This window comes from Gobio gobio, assembly GCF_949357685.1.
Source record: "Gobio gobio genome assembly, chromosome: 17".
Taxonomy (NCBI): Eukaryota; Metazoa; Chordata; class Actinopteri; order Cypriniformes; family Gobionidae; genus Gobio; species Gobio gobio.
In genome coordinates, this window is record NC_137110.1 from 45431791 (window position 1) to 45444159 (window position 12369).

At 37.9% G+C, this 12369-nt stretch overlaps 1 protein-coding gene across 1 annotated transcript in view; it reads right to left on the reverse strand.

The window, feature by feature from the left end:
• ptprfa (protein tyrosine phosphatase receptor type Fa) overlaps positions 1–12369 on the reverse strand; it is a gene marked incomplete at its 5' end in the record, with an annotated part of 188387 nt that overhangs the window by 62108 nt on the left and 113910 nt on the right. The window contains one exon of the mRNA XM_079841132.1: positions 7754–7947. Within this exon, the coding sequence (XP_079697258.1) occupies positions 7754–7947 (194 nt within the window). The remainder of the gene's footprint in view (positions 1–7753; positions 7948–12369) is intronic.

A 12369-nucleotide genomic window follows, 5' to 3' on the forward strand; every position in this document is an offset into this window, starting at 1 on the left:
TGGAGCCCATTTTCATTAAATTCATGTTGACTTTAAAATGTATACTTTTTAATATTTCAGTACATTTTTATTTATTAGCATTTATTTCACAAACTTATATAACTTAATATATTTTTATTTCAGTTTTTAGAAATTTAAGTATTTTGTTTAATTTAGTTGCAAATGCATAATTTTCATTTAGGTTTCATCTTATATTCATATTTTAAATTATTTCAGCTTTAAGTTTTAATGAATAGTTTTAGTTAATAACAACACTGAACCAATACAAAGATCAAAGAATCTATAATATTTTTTATAATATTTATTTATTTTTTAACGCTTTCCCTGCTATTGACAAACATTTCCGGCTTTCTGTGATTTCACTGTTATAGAGTAGGGGGTGCTATTATGCATCTTCTAAAAGAGTACTGAATCTCCTGATCAAAAGACATGTGAAGAAGAAGCAGAAACAAGCAATATCATATGTTAGCAGATGCATATGTAAAATAACGCAAAAATAAATAATGTTACTTTTATTTAAAATTTTTTATTTATTTTATTTATTCTATTTAGACACATTTGAACATATAACCCAACCCAAACCCATCCCTAAACCTACCCATCTGTGTATTATATGATATAAAATCATGCACAATTTATTTAAAAAGTACAAATATTCCAAGTGTTCCGAGGCCAAACGATTGATTTGTGTGAAGAAAATCCCCAAAAGCAATCAGCGCCTCCATCCGCCGAAGATCATGCACACATTCAAAAAAAAGCCCGAAGAAACATTACATCAGCTTTGATAGTGAAATTGCATTGGCTCTTGTATGTCTCGTGACCAATTGCGTCATTACGTCAGCTTTCATTGTAAAATGTCATAGGCTCTCGCGTGTCTTGTGACCGATTGCGTCATCGTGAAGAGTCGGTGTATCATTTGAATTAGATATGACTGACTGAGTGTGTGTGTGCATTCAGGGAGCGGCGGGATCATCATTTCAGTGGTTAAAACATTAATATCAACTCTGTTCTTTACATTAAGATATTGTATGACTTCAGAAGACTTGGAATGCAACATGAGTTTATAGTTTTATACTGTTTTTGGTCAGTTTTTGCAATAAATACCTGTGACTGTACTTTATTTGCTTGTTATGTGTTTTATATTGTTGAGAAGTGGGTAGGTTTAGGGTAGGAGTTGGGTTAGTTGCTCCAAAATATAAAAGTAGCCTATACATATTCATAAAATCATGTCTGCTTTTACAGATGCAAAGAATGTCTTAGTCTGACGCATTCGGCAAACAACTGAAATCAATGGAGCACCCTGCGCATCGGAAAATGACACTAAAGGGGTGCATTAAAAAGTGACGCCAAGGGGTCCTGATTAAGCGTCATTATGTGACTAGTTGGGAGTGAGAACGTCTTGCAACATACCCATAACGTCTTAACCCCTAGAGGTCTAAGATCACACCGGCAGGACAGCCTCAATTTTTTCATATCAGTGCCAAAGAGACTCAATGAACTGTAACTTAGTGAATACTTGTCACACAAACATGAGACATATGTCTAAAGAAATATTCAATAAAAGTTGAAATGTCAGGTTTTAAATAATATAAATCAAAGTGAAAACAAATATTCTGTGTTTATGTAATTTGTTTGAAAAGAGAGAGATGTCAGTCGTTTGTGAGCCTCTTCATTAGTGTTAATGCGGCCACGCTCACGGAACGCGCATTCTTTTGAGATTAAAATACTGACGCAATCCATGCAACACCCACATATACTCCAATAAACACATCAAGATTAGTGCATGTACGCCTACTTTACATCGTTTTGAGACGTGGTGAGGAATAATCCTGGAATAATTTACCTCAGAAGAAAAGCTGTTTATTTCTAAGAGCAACGGATATAAGCAACTGAAAAAAGCACAAATGTCAGAGCATGTCAAAACTTCTAAAGGGCCCCAAAACAGCTCAGACTTCAGAGGGTTAAACTTCTATTCATTCTATTCATTTTTTTAATTGGTCAAAGGAGAGCAGGCAAAAAGACCAGCTATTAAAGAGAGACTGTTCACATATTTGCTAAACACTTAGTCTTAGATAGCATGAACTGAACTTCAGTCATAAAACTGAGTTTAAGCTCCAGATCAGATGCAGTTTCACTTCTGATTTCAGAGGTGTGGAGTACGGGAAGAGAAAAGAGCATAACTGCCGGACAGACTTCACCAGGACGGACAGCCGAGAGCCACTTCATATTGTTCAGACAAGGACATGGCGGCCATAAACATGGGCATGGCCAAACACTTGGGTGGCGAGAGAGAGCAGTCATCAGCCTCTGAGACTGACAGAACGGGCCACTCAAAATGATTCAGCACACGATGCACAGATTCAATCCATCACGCGTGGATGTGATGTATGAGTGAGCCGGCCTCAGCCCAAACTCATCTCATCTCCGCTCATCTCTTCCCCCGGTCCCTGTGGCCCAAATAGAACAGAACATGCTCCATTTGGTATTTCTGAACAGAGAACAAGCAAACGAACTGCTGTTTATCGATTCTAATGTGGAAACGCTCCGGTGCCCAGCTGGCCTTCATTACACAAAGCCAGGAACAAGAACCATCGACACAGACAGAGATGATGATGGTGATTTCATCCTCTGCCCTTACAATAACTATTGTCCGATTCATTTTTTCCTTTTTAAATTATATCTTTTATGTCAAATTTGCTGATTGCCATCTTTACTTAATTGTTATGTTATATTATCTTACCTTAAATGTTCACACTTTTTGGAAAAGATCAGATATGAAATTGCTGGTAAACTGAAGAAATTCTTACAGATTTGGAAGTCCTTTATAGAATTTCTGTAAGGGGACCATTGAATTTAACATTTTGGATAGGTATTGGTACTAATAGGTGTGGTACTGTAGATTGGGTAATCATTTACCAAATAACCATTGGTATTGGCCAATACTTGGTATAGTATTTTACTTTAATGTAGGCTATGTGTAAGTAAATGGTTTGTAATGTGTATCTATATATGTATGTACGGATATTGTATGATTCTGTGTGTATATGCACTTATACAGTATACATATAGGCATTTATCATTATTATTATAATAATTTTTTGCATCATTATTTATTTACTTTATTTACTTGTTACTCATTTGCTGGCATGGGGTGGGGGGTTGTTCTGTAAAAATGTGAAAAGCTTTATTTCACATAAAAGTTTTTTTGTAAAAAAAAAACTACACTTTTAAATCTGCAGACTCTTTGAAAATAAACTCCAAAATATTATCTTAAATGGTGTATCGTGTTTAATAACATTTTATAGCAATAATTGTATGTCTTCTAAATACATACAATTAAATAATATGTTCTTGTATAATTTATATAACTTATAATTTGACAATTTGACAAATTATTATTATTTGTTTTCTGCATACATCACATGCTCTTCACTGAATAATTAGCGGCAAAATTGTTGGTTGTGGTGGAAAATTACAGGGGACAGTTCATGACCAAAAATGATATAAAGCTGTAGTGGTGCTCTAATCCTTGCTGAGTATTCATAATCTATAAAATGCAACAAATTTGAATAATAATAATGCAAGTGGTTAAGCAAATACAAAAGTATGTTTTATTTTAGTTTTATTTATTAGCAAAAACTATTTGTTTCTTCTAACTACTACTTTTGTAATTTTACTAATGATACTTTACTCATTTCTCCCTGTTTTGACATAAAAAGTAAATTTTTTTAAATGTATTTTTTTATACAGTTTTTGGCTTTTTTCCCCCAAAAAAACATACTAATCTAAAATTGAATTGATAGAGAGAGAGAATCAGTCAAAATAAAATAAGATCTTTCCGATCTGTGATTGATGTGTAAATGTGTTTATGCAAACAGTCAAGTTAGTGTGCCAAATACATGTCCATGTACTGATGACTAAGTTTGCTTGAGTGAACATGTGCATCTGATGATGAAAACAAATGTGCAAAGATGTAAGAAACTTGCTCAAGACCCCTCGTATCCATCCAGATAAGACTGAATGCGGCTGATGAACGGAAAAACAAGTTGCGAGTTTTATCTGCTGGGAGGGAAAAAAAATAACCCAAGATGAACGTGTGTGAACAGCAGACGATGTTCTCCACCCTTCAGAGAAAAACAGCAGAAGTGAACGCAACACCGAGGGCAGCCAACAGGAACGAGGCAGATCCTTTGAGGCCGCATCTGAACATTTCAGCAGTTTGACTGAGCATCTCGTTCTGTACCTTGAGTTCTGACATTCACGAGGCACAGGCCTCTTAGCATTACGCATGCTGCAAGTCATGCATGCTATGTAATTCCCTGTCACGTACACACACACACACACACACACACTCCAGTAGGCTCACTGAGAGGCAGATACCTGGAGTCAGAGAGTCGGCGTGCTGCTGCAAGCTAAACGCTGAATAACAATCCTCCTGATGCTCGCGTCTCGCCTTATAGCAGCTCTCCACGGCCCGCTGCACCCTCCCATGAATACTCAGCAAGGATTAGAGCACCACTACAGCTCCTGATCCATTTCATCAAAAATGAATTTCTCTCATATATATATATTAATATTAACTTCATTTGAATACCACTTGGTGAGTTCGGATCATCCCTCTGCAAGCTCTTATGAATAAAACACTTCCCACTTGTTCTCTGACTTTTGTCTGATCGAGATGACAACCAACCAACATTTTATTTATTAAATTACATTCTTTGAAATTTGGGGATCCGATGGATCTCAAAATTGCACAAAATATTTAATTTAATCAATAAATGTTGTACTTGCAGCCATGCATTTATTTAAGTAGTGGTTATAGGTCTATGAATTCTTCATAGGCCCTGTTTACACCTGGTGTTAAGATGCGTTTTGGTCGACCGGATCACAAGTGGACGAGGGAGACACATTCCCGGGTGTTTTAATCCGTCTCTTTTGTCCACTTTCAACCACTTCTGTCCTGATTTATTTGAGGGGAGGGTCTATGGGTGGGTAAACGTATGGGTTTGTTCAGATCTTTCGATCTAATGGACAAAATAAACTTGCGCAATTTACATATGACGGAAGACGGAGACGACGGAAAAACATACGGAGAGCAGCAGCTTTCATTTCTGCTTTGACAGCCGCAAGACCAGTGTGTTAGAAATCAGGAATGGTGTGAGAACATTGTGCTTGGTACACTTTTCTTCTTCAAACTTGGGTCTTAATGATGACACAGTTTAAATCCCATCAGGCAGGCGCACTTCCCCTAATGTTTATGCGTTAGTTCAGTAGGCGGAGAGTAGGCGTCTTTTGTGGCTGTTCGAGCGCATGCGACCATATGAGCATCTACATTAATAATAATGCTTTACACTAACAAATGCGTTTTCGACTACCTTTGGAAGTGGTCTAAAGTGGACAAGCTCAAAATGTTTTGACCCTGTTTACACCTGTCTTTAGCGTCATCTACTTGTGATCCGATCGACCAAAACGCATCTTAAAGGTCCCATGGCATGAAATTTTCATTTAATGAAGTTTTTTTAACATTAATATGAGTTCCCCTAGCCTGTATATGGTCCCCAAGTGGCTAGAAATTTCGATAGGTGTAAACCGAGTTCTGGGTGTTCTGCTCTGCCTTTGAGAAAATGAGAGCTCAGACGAGCCGATCTGGAATCTTCCCTGTATGCCGTCATACGGGGAACGGTTACCTCTATGGTTACCTCCCCTTCCTCTGCTTTGCCCGCCCAGAGAAATTGGAGAGAATGGATTCCGTTTATCAGTCGCGATGTCAGCACAGGCTTTAAACAGACTTTTTTACCATATGGATTGAACAGCACCACCACAAACAGTGAGTAACAGTGTTCATTAATGCCTGATCTGTGATCAGTGATTTCTGATGTGTAGCTAATCATTCAAGTTCACACAGACTTTCTTTCTAAATCGTTTAAAACTGTCAGTCACGCCGCTGGCCGTCTTGATGCCCTAAGCGTAATGCATCAGTGAATCAAGCCAGTGACTAAAACAATCAACTTCATATCGTTTCTGTTAGTAGCATGAAACAAAGCTGTTATTTGAATTTTGATTAGACGCTAGATTAGCGATCAAAGAACACTCTCTTTATAATGTCCGGAGCTGTCAATCACACGTCGCGAGTGTATCCGCACACTTGCCTAAACTGCCGTTATAATGAATGACGCTGTTATGCTGCACAAAGCTCTTACTGTATTCATGTCGATGTTGTGTTTGCTGTTAGTTGTGGTGAAAGCATTTTGTGAGAGAAATAACGTTGCAATGACGAGATCACTGCATTCACGAGATCAACAGACTGCCTGTGTACTCAATGTTCAAGCCTTTCATGCCTCTCTGGCAGCGCTTGCAGACCTCGCTAAACCAGACCCCCTCCGCCACATAATCTAACACTCATTTCAAATGCAAAGATGTCAGCCAATCACAACAGTGGGCGTTTTCACTGAAGTCTCAGAGCAGACACGCCCCTTCAAACAGAGCATTCAAGCCAGAGGGCTGATATCAGTATAGAAAAAAATGGCTTTTATTTCTAAATTATGATTTTTTTTTGATGTAAAAACCATACTAATAATATAAGTACACCTCAGGAAACATTATAAAATAAAATAAAAAATCCATGCCATGGGACCTTTAAAGGTGGGGTAAGTATTATTTCAAAACTGCTTTATAAAGCTGTCTCGAGCCATGGACCAAAACAGACTTGTAGCCAATCAGCAGTAAGGGGCGTGTCTACTAATGACGCAGAGAAGAGAGCGCTCAGTGCACGCCATTATTCAAAAGACACGACACAGGACGGACATTAGGCGAGCGATGACAGAAAGAGAGAGATGGCAGATATAACGCAAATGTGGAAGATGTCTGTGGAACAAAAGAAGGCTTACGATCAGGCAAGAAGTATCAGCTTTCCAGCGCTGGAGAGAACTCAAGGAGTGAAGGCGATATTGCTTTATTTCTTCTCGATAGGCGAGTAACATTGATTTTGTTTTGTTTCACAGAACTCACTTTTGCTTGAATATGCTTGTGTGTCATGTTCGCTTGTTTGTTCATTTGCGATCGCATTGTCGTTCACTTCAGTGATGACAAAGACCCGTTCATTTCCACAACGTATAAGCCTGGAGCGTCTAAACCTCCTCACTGTCTGTTTCAAGCGTCAGCTCGCAAAGTGTGTCCGAAAAGTAAGACAATAAACTCCTAATATATGTTTGTTTCCTTTGGTGATCGCTATAACCCTCTAATCTTGTCATATTTGTAATATGTTCGTTAGTTGGACTGTCGTGCTCATGCTATCGGGTTGTTCATGAGAACTGTGTTTGTGTTTTTGGGATTTATGATATTTTCATTGAATATTCGACCTGGATTACCATAGTAACACACATTGCTTTCACTTATTGATGGCATCATACCCTCGGCCGACTGACACAGCAGATTCCACCATAGTCGTTGCCTGCGTTGCGTACATCTGTGTGGTGCGAAGCTATCAAAATAGGGGCGAGACCTTTTTGGGGTAGGGCCGTGTTTGTTTTGGTTATTTGAAATATCAACATCGGTTACCAGAAAGCACTTACCCCACCTTTAATACCAGGAAACCTACCCCTAACCCTAACCCTAACCCTAACTCTAACTCTAACAGGGTCAGGGTTAGGCCACAATAATTATTGACGATGATTAGGATTTTGTAAAAATATGGCCATCCATATACAGTGACTTGGTTGCACTTTATGCAGTTGTGCATGTGATATTTCAGTACCTGCGCCTCAGGTAGGGCCACGTCCAGTATGATGGGCTGCCCGCGTGGCTCTCCGTTCTCCAGCCGTGAGTAAACCACCTGATACCCGCGGATCTGTCCGTGCTGCTTCTGCTGCAGAGGTGGTTTCCACGACACCCGCAGGGCCGTGGAGTTCACATTGTCCACCTCAACCTTGCGTGGAGGGGCGCCAGGCACTGTGGGAGGTAGAGAAGTCAAGTTTAATGCTTAATCACACACTCACAACACACACGGGTCGGTGAAAGGTACAAACCTGCTCCCAGGCTACAGCCAACACATTTTTAACAGCTTTTTAGTTCCTTTATCTATCCTCGATAACTTTAGACATTACATTTCTCAAATTCACAATAGCCAGCAAAAATGAAAGGGATAGTTCACCTAAAAATGAGAATTCTGGCTTCATTTACTCACCCTTATGACTTTTTTTTCTCTCCAAACAAACACTAAAAATAAGTTTTCAAAGTTGTAAATACATAGTATGTTTTAGACAATTTCGTGTGTAATTCAATCTTTCTTATGGAAGCTTCTTTCCGCGACTAAATAAAACAATTTAAAAGATAATTGTGACTTTTTATCTCACTATTGCGAGATATAAATTTGCAATTGCGAGTTATAAAGACAAAATTGCATTATATAAACTCGTAATTGTGACACAAAAAGTCTGAATTGTGAGATAAAAAGTCGCTATTGCCTTTGAAACAAGCTTCTGAAATTGAATGGCAATTTCTGAGTGAAAATTATATCTATACCAACATTTTTTTCAGTGTATGTGGAACACAACATGAGATGTTTGGAAGAATATTCACACTCCAAAAATGAATGCATCATAAAAGGTATCCAAACATTTATACTAATAACAGCTTTTTGTCAAGAACAGAGTAAAATTCGTTTTTGGCTGCTTGTTATGCTTTTTTTTTTGCTTGTTTTTGGAGCTTGACAGCTGCTGATCAACATAAACTTTCATTTCGAAACGATCAGTGTTTGAAACGACATAAGGGTGAGAAAATGAAGACTAAATGTTTATTTTAAGGAAACTGTTCCTTTGGCACACAATTCACAAGTACTAATGCATTGCATCGAGGAGCCTGGGAGACAGGCTTCACCAAACCCACATAACGCTTCTCGCACACGTCTCGTGGAGGAAGCCAGCTCAGCTCCCCCTGGAGTTTGGGCTGAATACCAATCTGACAAGAGTGCCAGAGAGCAGCAGTTCAGTAGATGTTAATGACAGTCAATTGATAGTCAATAGAGGAGGCAGCGAAGGGAGGAAAGACAGGAGTGAAGGTTAAAAAGCGCAGCATTAAGAGATTAATAACCAGATAGAGAACACCCTCTCCCATCCCAGAAGTAACAGCTCAGAGCGCAGAAGATCTATGAAGGCTCAAGTGCTGAACGTCAGCAAAACAGGCTGCACTTAATTGGAGTCATTTAACTGTATAAATGTGCTTGGCGCTCGCTGGAATTCAGCCTTGACCTTCAGCGGGGAAACAAGTCGATGCCTGAAAACAGATAAACAAAACTATTGTGTTCCTCGGCAGATGTGTGACCTGCAGCGAATCATCGACACGTTCACCCTGTGGTTAACAGCATGTTTGAGAGAGTTTAATACAAGTTAAGCTCAACTGACGCCCTTTGTAGTGTAATATCAACTACCACAGACAAAAAGAAGTTACAGTTTTGATCTTACAATGGAAGCAAACTAGGCTGGTGTAGCATAGGGATTTGAAAGCAGAATGAATTATTCAGTCTCACATGTGTTATGTGATGTTACATGCCTTCATGTGTTCATTGAAAGTAGAGTAAAGATTGGATATAACTTTACACAGACAAGGTCAGCATTTGATTCTCTCTCACACTCTTACGAACATGTACGTTCAATCCCTGTCACTACTCATTTTAAACAGCGTTTATTTTCATTTGGGATGAAAAATTGTCAATTATTTTCCTTATTATTATTGTTATGTAGATCAGTGGTTCTTAACTTTTTAACTCCAATGCCCCCTGTTATCAAAGACAATATTTAAATATTTAGTTTTCAAAATTTGTATTTACATAGTGGCAAAATATTAAGATTAAGGCGAGACACTACAGGTGAACAGGGATTTTTTTTTTTAATTAGAAGATATCACTGTGAAACTTCTCCAGTTTATTACTGGCATAAACATAAGAAAAAAAATATATTACAAGTTTTGTGTAAATAATGTTTTAATATGCAAATGAGGTATTATATACTTAAATATATGGTCATTTGCATACATTTCCAAAAACCAAATCTGGAAATTGGAAAGGCCCATATTTAAAATTCTTGGTTCTATCTGTTGACATGTTAGATGAGAGGGCTTTTACAGAGGGGATTCTGGATATCTTATTTTGTGCTTTAGTAAATTAGACAATACTGACAATAGCCTTAAAAAAAAAATGTTGCCATGTTTTTTGGAGTAAAACGACCTATAATGTTTCCAGGAAACATGTCGTTCAACCCAGAAACCGTAGCAATTCTGTGAATGGAGGCGGCACGAGAGCTCACGTTAGAATGCAAACTAATTGGTGATTCCCGGTAGATATCTAAAGGCGCAAATTGACAAAATATAATGAAATAACCACCTTAATGTGTAATGTTGACATTTATTTATTTTTTTTGACACAAAAAGCTTACATGTTAAGGGAGAAAACTGGCCCAAAATCTCAAAATTGACCACTGCATGAAAAAATGCTGTTTTCACCTGCTGTGTCTCGCCTTAAATAAATAAAATAATTATAATAATTATAATTATAATGTAACATATATAAATCATAATATAATATAATTTTTACATAATTAGAGAATCCCAGAATCCCAATAATGCTCCTCATGGTTTACTTTTCTAGTTTGTAATTACAATTTTTTTTGTTTTGTTTTGTTTTTTACTCACAAACAGAAATTTCCAGGTAACTATCACATGACACATGCAAGACTGAATAATACAAAAATAATTATAAAAATTTTACATAATTAAATTCCAGAACCTGAATAATTCTGGTTTACACTTTTTATTACCAATGAATTAATGACTTTTCTAGTTTGTAATTATTTTTTCTCAAGAACAGAAATTCCTACCCAATAAAAAAATATACCTAATAATAATAATATTATATATTATTTTATATACATTTTATTTGATTTCAGCTTACATCTTATTTTGAGCTTTTTGAGCTTATTTTTAACCCTTGTTTTGAGTTATTTAAAATAATTTTAAACCTCTGGTTGAGAACCATTGACGTAGATTATTATTTTTAATTTTATTATTTTATTTTTGTCTGCGTACTAACGTTTATCAATCGTTTTATCAATCATATATTCTCAGGGACTCGGGGACAAGTCAAAATTATTTTCTGTGGTAATCGATATTATGCCACGAGTGCCGTCGATAGAGCTTAACTCATATTGAACGCGTAGCATTCCTTTGAGGGATGAAAGCGCAGACTTTGCTCCTCAAATCTTCCAGATTCTGCTCCTGCTCCATCCTGACGTTTGACTCCGCCATCTCATGCTCTCTCAAGTCTCACTCATTCGTTTTCTCGTTCTCGCCCCACATCTCCATGGAAACGTCGGCAGAGAGACGGACGGGACGGGTTCACACTACACTCCGTGCTCACAGCTACTTCACTCCACTCGAGCTCCTAAAGCACATTACCCAGAGTTCCAGGCATGAATGTAATATCACAGGGAAATTACACGTGTGCTGGCGGGAAGAGCGACGGATCCATAATATGATAAAGATCAGAGATCACCTGAGACCACGATACGGCCCATAAGGGTTCTCAGCCCAGCCTCATGCAGGAAGTGTGAAAACAGGATGTGGTCTACTGAGACCTGCTTCACGCACCACAGACCGCATCTAATCACAACCTGCTAATATGCAGCACACAGAACAACACATGGGGTGTTTTTATAAGGCAATACATTTCTAATGAGAAAAACAGCAGATTTCCTGCTGCATTCAGAGTCTGTGTGCCGTGACCTTGCCTCAAACTACACATTTACTTTGCTTTCCTGCATAAAAGACATACACAACTCTGGTGAATCAAACTCAGAAAGTCTCAAACCAAAGTGTGTGCTTTGATTTATGAGAATAGAGCAGTTAAAAACGCTCTGTTCTGTTCAGGATTCACTAACGAACGATCTCATTGCAACATTCCTTCTTGATGAATATGGATGTCTGTGAGCTTCTCTGAATGGGCGGAAAAGGCAAGAAGAAGCGATGGAAAAGTTTACAGATAAAAAGCACGGCTAATTTATCAATGGCTGCACCTGCAGCCTCCTTTTTTCACTTTCTGTCAGCGCCGTTAAAGCCTTATCAGCCACCGCAGCACATTATTCTCCCCAGAATATGCAAGAGAAAACTCAATAGCTTGATTTATCTCATTTTGGCCTGATTAATAACCCTCCAAAAGAACCTGAAATGAAACTGAATAACGCATATAAAGTTCACCATCTTCCAAGTTCAGTGCATCAACTTTAAAACGGGCCCCAGGCCTACATGAATATTTTGTGTTCAGAGTTTTGCTTGCTGAGGTAAGAATCACTATTACTGCTTATTTTTAGGTGCAATATGGGC